The 18311-nt window shown below is 41.8% G+C and overlaps 1 protein-coding gene across 6 annotated transcripts in view; it reads right to left on the bottom strand.

The window, feature by feature from the left end:
• Window positions 1–18311, bottom strand: part of MYO16 (myosin XVI) — a 610604-nt gene that overhangs the window by 26721 nt on the left and 565572 nt on the right. For 5 of the 6 annotated variants that reach the window (XM_073349543.2, XM_073349529.2, XM_078853553.1 and 2 more), the window contains 2 exons: window positions 9109–9267; window positions 3175–3266 (listed from right to left, as the gene is read on the bottom strand). In XM_073349543.2, coding sequence (XP_073205644.1) covers window positions 3175–3266; window positions 9109–9267 — 251 coding nt within the window. The remainder of the gene's footprint in view (window positions 1–3174; window positions 3267–9108; window positions 9268–18311) is intronic. The other variant, XM_078853554.1, reaches the window with a different exon arrangement.

Here is an 18311-nt window from a genome sequence, read left to right as displayed (position 1 = left end):
TTTCTTTTTTGGAGTTGGTTATACCTGTAAGGCACAGACTTCTGCTGTAGGCAATGTGGTGGATACTGCAATCTTTGGCCCAGATCTGCAAAGGTATTTCTGTGCCTAAATCCCACTGGAATTAAGGGGAGTTAGGTGCCTAAATACCTTTGAGAATCGGTGGCTTTGTTCCTCAAGCAACTACAATACATTGTGAAGCTCTGGAGATTGTGGCTACTGCACAACCTTATTATAGGGTGCAAGGTATGTGGCCACCTGTACCAGAGCAACTCTGGTGGTTGCTCAGGGCGGGGAAGGATAGGGCCTAAGCAACACTTTTGGAGAGGCTAATGTTGTTTTTGAGTGCCAGCATGCCATAGTTTTTGCGCTCTGAGACTAAATACTGCGATTGCCAGAGCCTTTGCACGGGGAATAGAAAAGAATGAGGATCTTTAGACCACCCAGATTGCATACCTATGTAGGGCCTGGCAGAACCCGTTGTTTTTCAAGACTGACTGTGATACTAAGAGTGAAATCCTGGCCCCCAGGGGCAGTGGGTAAATTAGGCCAGGAGAGGCTTGCCCTCCCCTGGCGCTGCCACCGGACCCCTGGTTGCGGGATTTGGGGGGGGCAGTTTTTGCTTTATTATGCCCCATGCAGGTTCCAGGGCGGCTGAGGAGGCAGTATGTGCTATTCAACTTCCTGGGTTCATCAGTAGTCTCTCTAGACTACAGGGAGGTTACTGATGGACCCAGGAAGCTGAGTAGCACTGCCTCAGTGACCCTGGAACCTGCATAGGGCATATCAAAAACTTCTTTGGACCACAGTGAGATGGGCAACCGCATGTGAGGAGGGACAGGCCAAAGCCTTTAGGAAGGAGAAGAGAGCAAGGGGTGTTGTTGCCCGGTGGAGCCCATGGTGTGGTGTACGCCAGACATAGCAGTGTCATGCCTTGTCCTGCCCCGCCCCATTCCTTGCCATTATAGTGATGAGTATCCCCGCCTGTCACGCGGGAGACAGGACTTCGATTCCCCGATGCGGAAGGCGATGCCTTCTGAATGGGGAGAAAGAAATGCTTTGCCCGGCCAGCACATTCCTCACCTCCTCCTTCTATGGCAACTTCTGTTCACACCCCACAGTGCTGATTTTCACCCCCAAAGCGACAAATAGCCAGCAAGGCCACCCCTGCCTGCATGCCCTAGCGAAAGCCTCTATATCGCCTTCTGCCACTGGGCCCAGCTTCAAGGTCTGCACGCTGGGGCACGTTTCAGCGTCACAAAGGGAAATACTCTGGCCAAGGGCATGAGGACAATCGCTCAGCCAAATGGGGTGGCAGCTGGTCAAGGGGCGAGGAAGAGAGAAAAGCAGACAGGCAGCAGGCTGGCCTCCTGTCTTTTTTCCTTTTGTTATGATTTTTACTGTGACAGTAAGGGGGAAACTTGAGAAATACCAATGGCTGACGGTGAGGTTGGTGGCTACCCTGAGAGCACAGAACTGAGCATTTCCCACTCTGTTGCTATGTTATCCGGCAGCTGGCTGTGATCATATAATGTAGGGATTGGCACTCTTTGACCTGCGGCCCGCCAGGGTAAGCCTCCTGGTGAGCTGGGCCTGTTTGTTTACCTGTCGTGTCCGCAGATTCGGCTGATCACAGCTCCCAATGGCTGCGGTTCACCGTTCCAGGCCAATGAGGGCTGCGGGAAGGGTGGCCAGCACATCCCTCGGCCCGCACCACTTCCTGCAGCCCCCATTGGCCTGGAACGGTGAACTGCATCCAGTGGGAGCTGTGATCAGCCAAACCTGCAGATACGACAGGAAAACAAAGCAGCCTGGCCCGCCAGGGGGCTTACACTGGCGGCAGTGGGCCAAATGGCCGCGGCTCATTGGCTGGGTCGGTGGCAGGGGGGGGAGAAGGTTCGGGGCTTTGGCTGGCCCAAAACTCTTCTGACCAAGGGCGGGGGGCACTCAGGCCTCTGGCCAGCGCGGGGGTCCTTCGAGCAAGTGGGGATTCGTGGCTTTAGCTGCAGGGGAGGGGCAGGTGGTCTTAGGGCTCTGGATTGTGGGGTGGGCGGGGGAAGAGGCAGAGCTGGGGGCTAGCCTCTCCTAGGGGGGCTTCACCTGCCAGCCATGCTGGGCCCATTGAACTCATGGACAAAACTCCCATTGACTGTAGAGCCAGGATTTCACATAGTTGTTTTGGATTGCCAAAAATAAAAAACAAACTAACAATAAAAATCTTATACATTTAGAGAAAGCATATCCCTTACCTTTTAGTACAACATTTTGAAAATTGCATCGTCTAATCAGATCTTACTAATGAGGAAACTCCTCTCTGCTCTAACATATATTCCCCTTGGACTTCATTTGGCAGTTACAGCAAGATTTTTACAGTCTCAGATAAAACCTGGCTCACAATTCTATTTTTTTTTAAAAGACAGGATGAAACATATGAGGCTTACAAATGGAAATACTAATTCTATCTGTTAAGTAAGGTAAAAATAATGGCTTGAAGGCCTAATGCCTGAATAGAATTGAAAAACTGGAATGCAAAGTGTTTCAGGTTTTGTATAAAATACTGAAGAAAATAATGAAGAAAATACATTACTCCAAGTTCACCATTCTTCCCCCACATTTGTTTTACTTAATGTACTTTAAAGTTAATTTTATGTTGGTAATACTTTATATTAAATTCTGTTAATTAAACACAAATATTAAAGTAACTAAGGTGCAATATTTATACTCCTTTTGTACCTAATGATATTTTCAGTGACTTCAATACTGTTGCATGAAGAGACTATATAATTATTCATTTTGTCTTATGAAGCTGATTATTATTCAGGTCTTTCTGGTGCGACAGTGAGTATCTTGGGAGAGATCAGTGTCCTCTTTCCCCCAGGTTGCTGAGTCAGATTGTCTTCCTGAAAATTATACCCTCACAAACCAGCAATTTAAAGTGATATAAACTTTGAATTGTGGCATTAGAAACCTCCAGGAAGATCATCTCTGCAATGAAAAAACTTGAAAAGTATACTCATAATTGTATTTGGCTTAATATAAAGAGAATAATTTAAGGGAAACCTGTATTTTTCAAAGCCAACACAAACATGTGAATAGGGAATGTATGCAGTATGCAGTCTCTGTGAGCATTCTTATTCATTTCAGCAGTGTATATTAGACCATCTTTAAAATATTTACCTGACTAGTGTGGCTCTCCCTGTGCCTTTGATTTGATGAGCTTGCTGTAGTGTTGGCTGACAGTCTTGAATATTCATTTTCCTCCAGTAAACCTAAAGCAGAATAATACTAACTTATAGCCTGACATTCATATAGTGCCAGACTTTCAGCCAGAGATTGAAAACACTTGACATTTTTTACTAAATGAGTATAAAAGACACAAATATGATGACATATTACTATACCCAGGCTTACTGAAATTTTCCAAGAGATAAATTGTTGTTATAACTTATCAGCTACAAACAATACTGTTGGTGTATGTGCTACTTTACAGAGAGAACAATGATGCTGGAAAAGCTTACAATATAGATTATGCTGCTTTTACACCAGTCAGGGATTCTCCCTATGTCAGAGGAATCCCTGGTTCCCTTTCAGAACAATTTCCCATCCCCTTTGTGCCCATGGAACAGTGCAAAGGGGACAGAGCAGAGGGCCAAGACCTGGCTCTAAATGAATTTTCCAAGATCATGTAGGAAGTCTGTGGAAGAGCTGGGCTTAGCACCTTGATCTCCTGAGCCCCAGTCCAGTGTCTTCACCATAAGAACATCCTTTCCTCCAGAATCAAGCTCTAAATTATGTTTGTACACTGCACTCTTTGCAAATTTTTGTGCATTGTATATAAAAGGCATGGTATCTTTAGAGAAATAATCAGAGGTCCAAAATGTAATAAAGCATAAACTAAAATGAGAACTTGTAATACATTGAGTGTTTTGCTTGTGTAAATGGCCCGGGAACCATTCTGTCTTGCAAACTTCTACTTGCCCAATCACCAGAGGTGATTTTTTAAACAGATAAAAAACAACTCTTCTGTATGTGGATATTAATTTTTGTGAAACAGAGGTAATTGATAAATTATCAGAATTTTTTAAAAAAAATTAGCTAATATTCTACAATCTATATTGATCTCACACCAGTTCTATACTGATGGCTCTTCAGTGATTTAAGGGGAGTTATTCCTGATTTATCTCAGCACATATGATTAAAGAATCATCCACATTCTTTTAATAATGTATAATGCTATTTTGAGTGGACACTGTAAGAGCTAATGTAAAATACTGGTGTGATTCAAGAACATCATCAAAATGAACTAAAAATATTTTCTTAGCCACTAATGGTTTTTTGAAAAGAATATTGTAGTATATCTTACACATTAGGACACTGTTAAAGGATAGCCTTGATCTAAGTCCCAGGCATCAGTGATTCATCTGTTTATTTCTGTGTAAGGTACTTAGATAAGATGTCTTATCAAATAAGCACAGTTTCCATGTACACTGAAGTTCAAAGAAGTACGTCAGCATGGACATGGAAAGCAGAGAGCTGGTGGAGTTTGGAAAGATTAATGGAGTTGTAGATTACATTCTGAAAGGTTTCCTTTACATACACTTGGGTAAATATTAGGACACCACAGCTGTGCACTGAATAAGACCTTTGCTTAATTCAGCACAAAGTTGGAAACATCAGTTTAGCAGGGACACAACCATTAGAACAAAAGTTGCTTAAACCAGAGGCTCAGGTCTGAGCACAAATCATGGTCTCTGGGTTGGATTTTATTGAGGAGCTTCTGGGTTAACCCAAATTAACACCAGCTTTACAAAAGCATCCGTATTTGTCTCCTTCAAAACACTTTGACAGGCACTAAATTCAAAAATATGAAACCCAGAAGTCTATCCATACAGGTTGGCTCCTATATTTCCTGAGACTTCCTTGCTCTAGTTTTCTGGTTAGTACAGCTCTCTTTTCTCTCTCAACACAGCTTTCTTCTATGCCAGTGTTTCTCAACCGGGAGAAAGTGGGGGTCACATCAAACTTTCTCGGGCAGTGCAGCGAGCCTTCTCACTCACTCACGAGGTCACAATGCCACTGATTCAAATTTGGCTCAGTCACCTCTCTTTTGTGTTGGACGGGTGCCTGGGCTAAATTCCAGCAAGTAGTGTTGTGAGCTGGTATGCACAGTTGCAACGCTCATTAGCACTCTTCAATGATGAAATTGAGAAATACTGCTCCGAAAACATTATAGATATTAAAGTATGTGCTTTTAAAAGTATGTGCTTTTCCAAGCCTGTTCACAGTTAGACAGCAGGATCAAAGGTATGATTTATTTAAAGTAGAATTCCCTTTATTGGAATGAATATATTAAGGGCCCCTGTTCATCTAGATTACATTGGGAAGTCCCATTTTGGGGAGGACGTTTCAAGGAAAAAAAAAAGGTTAGGAGAGAGTGTGACTCAAAAAAAGGTAGAGACCCCCTGTCATATGGCATTGATTCTAATGCCTTGTCTCCACAGGAAAGGGTTTTTTCTTACAGCAGTACTGGTAAACCCTCCTAGCGGAGATGCAGCTTATAGCAGCAAACTAGCTTTTACCAGTTCCCTGAACAAAATAAACTATTCTGGCAAAAAGACATCTTTGCTGATATAAATGAGTTTACAGTAGGGCTTTTGCTAGCATAGTTATGTCGGTTAGAAATGTGATTTTTTTTCACACTCCTAATCTCACAGCTATGTTGGCAAATCCTTTAAGTGTAGATCAGGCCTAAATAAGCAACCTCTGGAGCTGCCACTGAATCCTGGTTGGAAATTAATACTTGACATGCCTAGCTCTTGTTTAGCCTAGGTTATGTCTTCACTGCAGAGTTAACTCGACTTATCTACACTTGAGTTAATTTCTCTCAAGCTAGCCTACCTCAAGAGTGGCCACACTGCAAAATAACACTTCAACCTGTGATAGCAGCACAGAGTGGTTGTGTCAGCAGCTTATGAACTGTGCTAATTTGAATGCTAGCCTACACTGCCTGATGAGACAGCCAACTTGAATTAACAACATCACGGAACTCGAGTTAATGTGTTTTGTGTGTGGCTAGGACTTGAATTAGGGGTGACCCTTGTGTTATAACTTGAGTTAGCTCTCCCAGCGAAGACAAGCCATCAGAGGGGCCTCTTCCTAGGGTGGGGCTGACTGCAACATAGTTTGGGGATTTGTCTCCCGAGTTCACAAAAAGACCTGAATGTCCCACCCAGTATAGTCAGTTTATTTCATAGTGGTTATAATTAATCATTTTTCTTAATTTGTTATTCCCAGCTCTCTTCTACCACATTTTAATTAATATTTGGAAGGGATGAACAGTAAATTTCCATACACTGAGAGTCTATCAAGTCCATACACTGAAGTCTATCAAGATCCTGGATATATTAGCCCACTCTTCAGTACTTGAGCACTTTCTTCCATGAACTCTGTTTTTTTATTATTAGGACCTGGCACCTTTCAGCTGTAGGCCATGAAGTGCAAGATGGAATTTCTGCTTATTGTCTGTGTTGAGAAACATTTATGTGATTCTTCCTGTTAAACTAAGAACGTAGGTCTGGAGGGTTAGTGCTTTAGGAAATGTCACAGTTCTGTTGTGGTACTCTGCTGTTCCATGCTGTTACTGCAAACACTGAAGGAAGACAAACTAAGAAGGAAGAGGATTACAATATATAAAAATGAAAAACTTCCATTAAAATTCCATACTAATTCAACTTAGCTTCTGAATGTGATACAGCAGTCGTCTGTTAGGAGGTTGTGCCAGTCGACTTTTTAGCTGCTTAGTAATGGTTTTCTAAGGAACTCATCAGATTCCTTCATAAGTAAGATTAAAGTCTTGCAAAACGATTAGTCTTTTGAGTATAATAACTTTAAATTTCTTTTATTACACTACATGCTTCAGAGGAGTGGTATGGTCACTTCACTCTTCATGACAGCAAAGGACAAGATTTTATTTAAGAAATTGCTTCAGTGTTTGATTAAATGAGTAATGTATTCACCTGGATTTCTACTTCTAACTATGGAAATCAGAGTGCTGGTACATCTCAGTACTTGGTAGTTTTTATTTATAGTCTAAATATCATATATTTAATAGTGCATTTTATGCCTTATATTCCACAAAGGTAGCAGAGTTTGGTGAGCAGTAAAAGAATAAAGTAAGTCCATATTTTAAAATGGGATAATTCTTATGGGCATATTCTCAAATGTCATCATTCTCCAAAGATACCCAAGAAAAGACAGACTTTAAAACAGTGAAGAAGCTAAGCTGTCATAACTGAAGGACTTTTCTACATTTTTTTTTAAATAGATCATCTTTGGAATCATGGATTCCTTTAATCCTTCTTCCAAAGTGTTCCAGAGGTTTTTCAATTTGTTAAATGATGTAACCATCATTATGGCTGGAAAATAAGAATTCTGTTTTGTAAAAAAAATAAAATAAGGTTTTGGAATTTGGTTTCATTCCAGTTTATGGAAAGAAACTGAAACCTTTCCATTTTTTTCATAAAAAAATCAGACAGAGAGACCCACCCATCCCACCCTGTAATAGCCAATAACTTGGGCACTCATCACTGATTCAGAGCAGAGATTTAAATATGCGTCTCCCACCTCCCAGGTAAGTTTCATAAGCAACAGGCTATTCTCTAGTGGGATGGGTCTCTCTCTCATTCTCTTCTGCTGGAGCTGTTCCACCTTGTATATATAATCAAATATTAGTTGGACCAGAATGCTAGAGATTGACTCTGTGAATTAGGGGTTAGGGTACTCACATAGGATGTGGGAGACCCATGCTCTTGTTCCTGCTCTAGAGCTTGGAGCTTCCACATCTCTCCTGATTAACATTCTGTCAAAATTGATCTGTTTCTGCAAAAAAATTCAGTTTCAGCAAATCAGCATTTTTGAATGAACAAAAAGGTTGGAAAATTCCCAATCCGCTCTAATCATTACACTTTTCTGGTCACACTATATATTAAGGTTCTATTTATTAATAATTTTAAAAGGGTTGATAAATTATTAATAGACGTTATAAGCATGTTATCAATGTGAGTAGTGTATGGGTTATTGATGGTTATAGCCCATCAATAGACATTATAAATGGTTACAGGCAAACTATAACAACTGATTAATCATTTACTAGAGAAATTCTTAATAATTTATTAACCCTTTATAAACTATTCAGACATGTACATTTAATATATAAGATGTGACTTCATTTCTTAACTGTCAATAGTAAGCAAAATTAAAAGCCCATTTAAAAGATCTGGGGATTTAGGGCTCAATCCTGTAAAGTGCTGACCTCTACAATCCCTTCAGGCCATTAAAAAATACTACTAAAACCCTAGATGGATAAGAATCTAAAGCCCAGTCCACACATAGATTTTGTACCAGTATATCTATTTTGGCTCAGGGTGTGATTTTTCCCCTGAAATATTTATACTGATACAACTTCCAGTGTGGATAGTTATACTGGCATAGACGTGCCCTACTGTGGTATAGTATGTTCTCCTTTCCATACGGGAATGGGCTATACTGGTATGAGCACCTTTATCATGATATAACTGTGTCTACACTAAGGGGGTTGTACTGATTTAACTATCAGGTACAACTTTTGTGTGTAGACAAGTCCTAAATAGATTAAAATGAATGGGTTTTGGGCAATTAGTGCCTTGCAGGACCTGGCTGTCACTGCCTAGGTACTTGTAAATTTGTATTGTTTCTTCAGTGCCACTTACAACCACACGTTACTCAGCTTTAATTAGCAGGAAAACCTGTACCAAGAGAAGAGTATGTTTTCCATTTTCAATGCACTTTACATTGATTAGAAGAGCAGAAATCTCAATTCTCAGTTGCCCACGCCACTCATATGAGCTAGTGAGCTAACTACAAATTCCTCAACAAAGGCAATTCTGTGTCATTCACACTCAGTTATTATTGAAGACAGGCTTACCAAGTCATAAATACCAAGTTAAGCCAGTTTTTGATTGATATTTTGCAACTCAAAACGTTCTAGAGTTTGACTATATCTTAAAAAGCTCATTCAGAAAACCACTTCAGCAATTTTATGTTAGAATGTTTTTCATATTAAAAACTGCTTACCATTTGAGACTGAATTTCCATTTTCAGCAGTTACGGAAGTGGACAGTGGATTAGACGATTCAGTTCCATGGTTGTTTGCATTTTTATCTTGGGTTTCTGATCCAATTTCTGATGTGTTGGGATCTTCTCTGCTTGTCAAGTTCATATTAGTTTCAACACCTGATATAAATAAACAGCCGGTCAGCTTTTCACTGAATAGTGTATTTCTCTCTCTTACACACACACTAACCTGGTATCAACTAATCAAATTGCATTTTAACATGAATGTTAAGTAAACCCTAAACCCACTAGAAAACTGATGAAATAATAGAAAGGGGTTTCTATTAGTGATTTTTCAGGCAAAGACAATAATCAAATACAATCTAAAGTTTATAATAGCGAAGAATTAACTGGGTTTCATTTGTGCTGTTTCTTTTCATGAAAATATCAGTTTACAAAATCAAACACAAGCTTTCCTCCTTCTACAATGCATGATAATCTCTTGCTCTGAAAGTTCGTGGCAAACATACTGCCTATATTTTAGATTAAACTCTATTCTACATAGGTTCTTATACTGTCCTTACTACTGCACTATCTCAGTATATTACACTAGTGCATTAAGTGAGGTGACTAACAACTATCACATGTGGTTTCGTCTTTCTCTCACCTTCTCCCAGGGGGAGAATTTCAGTGACCTTTTACACAAAGCCAAACAAATGGCAAATACCCGTTTTCTGCCATGACAGTTCTTTAAGAATTCTTCCTCCTAAGATAACCAAGAAAAATGCACAAAAGTCCAGCATCTTAAAAAAGTAGACACAAAACTGTCACAGACATAGTTCTGAATCTGTCCCTCTAATATCATTCTAATGTCTCACATCCTGGATATAAGGCTCCACTGCCTAGCACCTTTTGTAGCCATTGACAACTGTGCAAAGGAGGTACAAGTACTACCAGATCAGAACGGTAGCCTTGCTGTCCTAATGTGGATGATGGTAGCTGGTGCAGTGGAGAATCAGGTGTCTCATCTTTATCATTCTGCTTTTTCCACTACGGTCTGCAGAAACAAACATAGGTACTGCCTTGAAATAATGTCAATGCACTGGACGGGAACTTAAGATAATTGGGTTCAACTGCTGCCACAAACATTTTACGTGCTTATAAGCAAGTCATTTAATCCATCTGTGCTTCAGTTCCCTCTGTAAAGTGAGGATAAGAATAGTTACATTTCCTTGTCTCACTGTCTTGTATATTTAGACTGTAAGCTCCTCAGGGCAGGGACTACGTCCTACTATGGGCTTGTGCAGTGGCATTGTACTGATCTTGGATTTGGTCCTTTAGATGCTACTATAATAACAACCACCATCATCAGGGAGCAAAATAAGTGTACATAGTTAAAGTGTAACCTCATAAGCCTCCTTGTCCTCCTCCTCATCAAGTCAAATCCCAAAGCGACACAGCCTCTTTACAGCTTGAGCCCCACCCGGACTGATCTCCAGCTAGGTCCATAAGACAGCCTGGCTCTGACAGATAAACATAATTCTAAAGCCCTGGGGTATGGATCCATGCCTTCCCATAGATACTTTCATTTCTCCCCAAAAGACAAATTATGTCTATAACACATGTGCACATTGAACCCCTATGCAAATGTAAGGAAAACTGAAATTAAGGTAACTCTCTGTTCATCAGATATGTCTCCGATATCACTCCGATGTCACTCTCCCATATTAGATGATTTAGGAAAAAGAGCTAGAGCCTCAGCAGATTCTGACTTGCATACAGTAGAACATTAAAGAATGTGAAGTAAATACTTGACTTAGCCTTGGTAGTAGCAGGTTGGCTGTAAAGTACAGCTACATATTATAGCTTATATAAAATTTGTCTGAAAAAGAAACTCCACAAATCTTTAGCTGTCAATAGTCAATACAGTTGCCTATAGATCAGGAATTGGCCACCTTTGGCACCTGCCTCGCCAGGGTAAGCCCTATGGTGGGCCGGGCTGGTTTGTTTACCTGCTGCGTCCACAGGTTCAGCTACTCGCAGCTCCCACTGGCTGTGGTTCGCTGCTCCAGGCCAATGGGGGCTGTGTGAAGCAGTGGCTAGCAGATCCCTCGGCCTGTGCCACTTCCTGCAGCCCCCATTGGCCTGGAGTGGCCAGTGGGAGCTGCGATCGGCCGAACCCGTGGACACAGTAAGTAAACAAACAAGTCCAGCCCGCCAGGGGGCTTACCCTGATGGCCTGCGTGCCAAAGGTTGCCGATTCTGCTATAGATCACCATAAACCACCTACATAATTACTATGCCTCCTATTACATAGAAAGTAGAAAGAGGTTGAATGGGGTCCTTATTTTTCTTGATACCCAGAAGATTTAATGAGTGCCCCAACAGCTGCAATTCATATGAGAAATTCAAGTTGACAATGGATTTTTGTATACCTATTTTGCAAATTTTTTTTTCCAGAGGCACATATGTCTCCTTTGACTAATGCAATGCCCTTGAAAAAGAGGAATTTTTGTTTTGTTTTATATTTTAACGTTGAAATGCTGAAAAGCATTATGGACAAGTCCTATCCAGCTAAATGGATATTCTATTACCACCTTTAACTAGAAGCAAACGGTGGACAGATATGAAGTATATCTGGGACAGACCTCTTTAGACATAAATTAACTGTCCCATGTCCTCCATTCAAGGTAGCAAATGTATGCCTTTAACTGCTAACAGGGCAAATATTGACAGGTTTCAGAGCAGCAGCCGTGTTAGTCTGTATCCGCAAAAAGAAAAGGATGCATCCGATGAAGTGGGCTGTAGCTCACGAAAGCTTATGCTCAAATAAATTTGTTAGACTCTAAGGTGCCACAAGTCCTCCTTTTGTTTTTAGGGCAAATATTAAAAAGAAATTACAGAGATACAATTCTTAAGCCTTGTATACACTGGCAGAGGTGTGGATGGTATGTGTAGAAACACACTATAGTGAAAAGCAGGCTGTGTCCATACTGTGATGTGCAGCTATACGTGGCAGTGAAAGGCACTGCCTACCCACAGTCAGAGCCTTTCCCCACTGCTGGAGCCTTTCTCTGTGAGCGGGAAAGCAGCGGGATACTACATTGCTAAAAATAGCAGTGTAGACATGGGAGGCACTGCTTGGGCATGTAGAGAGCCACGTAGGGTTTATACCCTAAGATTCTAACATGTCTTTACTCTGCTCACTAAGCAATGCCTCACCGTCTACCCTGTTATTTATACACATGCTAGGTGTCTGTATTCTACACACTGCTGTAAGTGTAGACATAGCTAGTGAGAACCACATTGGTATCTGAAGTAGTTCTGTCTTCTCTACTGCAAGCCTAGGTGAGGGGAAGCAAACCTAGATTTTACCTCACAGAAGTCTGGGTTATATAAATGAACTTCTGTTTATTTTATACATGTATACATCTTCCCTGCTTCTCAAGTTCATATTAGTTCTCAGTAGTAGGGTCCAGTGATCCAATAGAAAAAACACCACCAAGTATATTGGCTGATTGCTAGTAATGGAAATAAAACCCTACAGTGAATAGCTATAGTGCATAAATATTGGACATATATTGTTGACTTATTTCCTGCTCTGTGGAATAAGGTGAGTTTTCTCAATAAGGTCATTCTATGGATAGCATAACAAATAGGTGTCTTTTTTTTTTTCAAAATACATCTATTACATAAGCGGTTGCACTGTGTAGTGGCATCTTGAGATGTGTATACTGCACATCATGCACAATTAAATATTAGGTTGAAACTCACTTTAACTTCACAACATCTTGATACATTCCTACAGTAATTTGGAAACTACTTTCTATATATATTACTATCAACTTTCCTCTGTCAGGTATCCCTGACACAACCATACTTGTGCACCATTCCTCCACCCCGTCAACTATCTAAAAATGTCAACATTTTTTTCTTTTTTAAGAGAAAAGAATAAAAAATATATATGGCTTCTACAGCTGTCACTATGCTAGTCAGCACTATTGAGTGTTGGCTGTTTGTTCAAACTCACTCTGTTGCTCTCACCATAAGTACACTGAAACAGAGACTGGCAACATCTTAACTTGATAACTAATAAACAAAAGCTTAATGAAGAGTGATATTGACACTGATATTGGGAGAAGCCAGTTAGGAAGAAGTGTGGGGTGAAAGCATGCCAATAGGCAGTTTATGGCAGGCAGGCAGGATCAGAGGCTTCAAGAGTAGAAGATTTTAAAAGAAAAACTTCCCAGGTTCTATGTTGAATAAGAATATTTTGAACATTATTAGACTTTGCCAGGAATATGACTGAGTGTTCAACTCTCATGGTCAAATTCTGCCCTGACTTACACCTGGCAAAATCTCACTAAAGTCAAAGAGATTGAATGGGTTGTAAATTGGGGCACAATTTGGCCCTTACTTGTGGCATGGTGGAGAGTCAGAAACATTATCACACTCTGTATGTTTGTAAACCACTGGAGTATTTTTTCAAATGTAACAAATACGATACACAGTAGAGTCAACTCATGAATTCCCCCTTCACCCGTTATATTCAGAGTTCCTGGAAGAGATGACATTTGGAGCTCATGACATAATCATGAGACAAAGAGTGTAATAAAGTCACTCGCTCTCATATTGGGGAAAAAAAGTTTGTATATGCCAATCATGGAAATGATTAACTACTACTGCTTCTTTTCTTTCCTTTTTAATGTGAATTCCTATGAGTCAAAACACCAGGGGGCTAAATGATCCTTCTCTCTTTGACAAAGAAAAAATTTCCCTATTTTAGTTGAGCTGTAAATATTCAAAATATTCTGTTATAAAACATTTACTCTCTTTGCATGAGCACAAATGTAAATTTCCAAACACTATATTTGTTTTATGAGTAGACACATACTTAAATTAATATTGTTACCATCAGCTTACATAGCTAATCACACATCCTTCACGGAAAATGGATGAACAGAACCTACGGGCCCAATTGGCCTGCAGACACAAGATGTATATTGACACATATTGAAAGATTATATGGTAATTAAGTGGGAAAACAAATTAAGTCTGCTCTCTTACTTAAATAAACTCAAAACCAGAATTTAGCTCAACTGTAAGTGTCAACATATATGGGGATTTCCACAGAATATCATCATGCTAGCAAGATTCACATGCTCATGTCTTAGCTAATTGACTGTGTTTTTCTATTTCTGAATCCATATCTTTCCTGCAGAACTACTCTCTCGTGGACTGACTGCCCATTCCTCCCTCTAGCGCTCTCTTTAAAAACATACTGCTGCCTTCCTTCCCATAACTCACCTGCCCTTTCCAATTGTTTATCTTTCCATGGCAGTGGTTCTTGAGTTCAGAGCTCTTTTACAGACTGATCAAAAGCCCAGTGAAAACAATCGAAGGCTCCCATTGACTTCAATGGTTTTTGGGTCAGGTTCATACTTCCTCTGCATGATTGGTGCAGTGTCGCCAAAGTGCTATGAGCTGTAATATGGGTCATTAGGCAGAACCTTTCAGTACCCACTGCCACAGCTCAGAAAAAAAAGAAAAATCTGCCTCTGAGGGCAGGTCTATACTACCACTTAAGTCCAAACTGGCTCCATGTCGGCGGGAGATGCGCTCCTGCTGACATAGGAACCACCTCCCACGGAGGCGGAGTAATTGTGCTGATGGGAGAGGACTCTGCCGTTGGCACAGAGCACCTTCACCAGACGCGCTACAGCAGTGTAGCTGCACCGATGCAGCTGCGCCAATGTAGCACTTCTAATGTAGACCTGCCCTCAAGTGGAGAAGGTCAAGAAAGACTAACATCATTTAAAAAAAAAGAAAAGAACAATTCAAATAAATGTGAGTAGTAGTTTATACTGAAAACTGTTTCCCTTTTCATAGAAAATGGCCAAAGTCCAGTAATGCTTTCAGTCTGCAGATTCGGCCACCAGGGGCGGCTCTACCAATTTTGCCGCCCCAAGCAGTCGCCGCCGAATTGCCGCTGCCGCGACAGTGGTGGAGCTGCTGCCCAAAAGCCGCCGTGGCGGGAAGAGCAGTGGAGCTGTCGCCGAAGTGCTGCTGTGGGACACGGACTGCTGCCCCATTCTGAATGCCGCCCCAAGCACCTGAGTGGCCCTGTCGGCCATAACAGCCAAAAGTCATTTCATCTTTCAACCCTGTGGAGTAATGGCTACCCACTAAAACCTTCTCTCTTTCTCTCTCTCTCTCTCTCGACATATATTGGAGTATATATAGCAATTTGATACTTGAAGAGCATTGTTTCCTTATGTGCCAAGATCATCATGGCCTACTGAAACACAGTACAGTAAGCTGTAGAGTAAGGAGCCATCTTACTGCCATTTTTATCTGACCTTGAAAATATTAACAAAATAATATAACCCAAGAAGAAAACTGCTAAAGAATAAGTATGGCTGTGGTTGAGCTAAGTAAAGACATGGAGAATATTGAACATATAATGGTGAAATGCTTGACACTGGAGGCAGAAGTTCGCTCTCTAACAAAAATATCATTTAATGCTGATATTAAAAGGCCCGACTCTGTCCCATGTTTCAGTGGGAAGGATATTTGATGAGACCAGCTAAGGGAAAAGCAACCTGATTCCTGGGAGGAGGAGGGGGAAAGGAAGGGTCAAGCTTGTCTCTTTCACAGCCTTCCTCCTCCCAGAATGTACATGGAAATTATGCATTGGCCATGCTCCAGGGGGAAAGAAGATTAATTCAAATGGTTCCAGCCCTTTGCTGAATATAAATCTCTCACAGGAATGCAGCAGCCATCCTGCTGCTGTTGCTGCCCTGCCCTAGATTGGAGTTGTACTTTGAACTGTGTTTTCAGTTTGGGAAACTGTTCCCCCTCAGGGCAAGATTGACAAGGTGTCAAAAGTAGTGGTTTGTTTTTGTTTGCCTTAGCTTTCTGGAGGCCCATTTTCGGGCTAGGAAGGTGTAATGGCAGAAATGTTAAAGTTGTAAATTTATAAACGTAATTTCACTGCAACTTGTGGCTGGTGTCCAGTGCAATGAGAGGCTCAGTGGGGCCAACTGCCAGAAGTGAACATATTAGCCTGTATGAAATAGCGAAGATCTTTAAGGCTTCTCAGACCGAAATACACCTGATGCAAATCCTGAATAATGTCAAACCAGGGACTGAGGTTGGGATGCAGAGCCTTTTGCAGAGAGTATAGGGAAGCAGGACTTTTGAATCTCTGTCTCTTCTGTGGTGGTTCATAGGGCCTCTGATGTAAAAAACTGCTGAGCCATATGTCTAGAGCTGACTGATGGGCAGTGGAATTTACTCTTAGCGACAGGCATATATATCCCCAGCGAGTGGAGGATAGCCCTGGAGTCCTTAAGGGCATGGATGGACTCATCTGTCTTCTGGTTCAAGAGGTGTGATTCATCAAAGGGTTGGTCCTCAATGTTATTCTGGATCTCCCTAGGGACCCAGACGCATGGAGCCATGATTCCCTGTGCAGGACGATGGCGGTAGCCATAGCTCTAGAGGAAGTATCAGCAGCATTACCTGCTGACTGTAGAGCAGTCCTGGCTATCAGTTTGCCTTTGTCTATCAGAGCTTGAAAATGAGCTCTGTTCTGCTGCGGAAGGCTGTCAGTAAACTCTGCAAAATAGACATAGCTCAGGAAATCATATTTAGCCATTAGCGTGTGTTAATTGGCTATCCTGAACTGGAGGCTAGGTGATGAGAAGACCTTTCTCCCCACCATATCCAGGCATTTGCCCTCTTTATTGATAGGAGTAGACCAGGAATCTTGTGGTCAAGCACATTCAGAAGCTGCATAGACCGCCAGTGAGTTGGGAGTTGGGTGAGAAAATTCCACTCCTTTGGCTGGCATGTAATAGCATTTCTCCACCCTTTTCAGGGTGGGAGCATGGGTGACAAGGGTGTGCCAAACTGTCCTAGCTGGCTCCAGTATGGCTTCATTAATGGGGAGAGCTATTCTGTTGTGTCCAGGTGTTGGGATGATTCTAAAAAATTGTGCTGGGAGTCCTGGATCTTCTTGAGAGGAATCTGAAGTTCTCCAGCAATTCTGTGGAGCAAGTCCTGAAACTGCCTGAAGTCATCAAGGATGGGGGGGTACGTAGAAGTCACTGCTTTGTCTGGGGATGATGCTGGCAGCCTTGCTGGTTCCAGCAGAACCACTGGATCAGGAGCGTAATGTTCCTCCTCCTCTTCTGCTGAATCCAGGGGCAGATCTGAGCATCCCCTTAAAGAGGAGGCAAGGGGTGACTCCCTGGTAGATCGGATTGACTCTGCAGGGGGATACTAGTCCCCAGTTCCCCAATATAATAGGGCCAGTAGGAGGAGTTAATAATAGGTCCAGTGCGAGGAGTCAACAGATGGTCATGGGGGGCCCCCATGGCATAGGGTACCAGCAACTTCAAGACAGATGATGCAGAATTTGCTCTCAAACCAGTGCAGGTCTTTTGGGTGGTGGTAGGGGAAGTACTGTCAGTGCCATTGGAAGGAAAGTATATTCTGTGTATGGGATAGGTGATAAATTCCTTCCAGTGGTCAATTCCCTCAGAAGTGATGTTAGTTCTCTGGAAATAGAGAGACCCAATGGAGGAGGGGGTCCAGATCCAGGAGACTGCAAATGTCCTGTGAGATAGCAATGGATTCAAATCTCCCTGGTGTGGGAGGCTTGTTTGAGCCATGGGATCCAGTGAGGAGGGAGCTACTCCAAGTTGACGGGATCGAACTTCATCAATGCCGATGGATCCCTGGGTTTTAGAGGAGCCGGAGATGACAGCACCAATGGAACACGGTCTGGTACTGATGGAGCCCAATGCTTATGGTCTTTCTTGTCATGCCTCTGGGATTTAGGACATACTAAGTCCTCATGAACTGAGTTGATGGGCTTGCTCACAACTGAATCCAACTTCTTTGAAGTGGATTTAGAGGAAGACTTAGTCTCATGCTTATATCTTTGTCTGTTTGAAGCTGCAGGCAGACTGATACATCTTATTCTCTCTGAAAGAAACGTAGCAGGCTGAGGACTGTCAGGACAGGATTTCCCCAGCATATCATCAGGTACTGTCTGCTTCAACCTCGCAGCTGCCACTGCTGATTAATGATTAATTGATTTATTTCACCTCATGAAGCCTGACTGCCCCCCTACTGCCCATTCTGCAAGTTGTAAGGAGGGACTTTAAAGCAATTATCTGAGGGGAGAAAATCCCATTGCTACTCCTAGGACAAGC

This window comes from Lepidochelys kempii, chromosome 1, assembly GCF_965140285.1.
Source record: "Lepidochelys kempii isolate rLepKem1 chromosome 1, rLepKem1.hap1, whole genome shotgun sequence".
Taxonomy (NCBI): Eukaryota; Metazoa; Chordata; order Testudines; family Cheloniidae; genus Lepidochelys; species Lepidochelys kempii.
The sequence above is the reverse complement of the archived record's forward strand: the minus strand, read 5'-3'. Positions and strand labels throughout refer to the sequence as shown.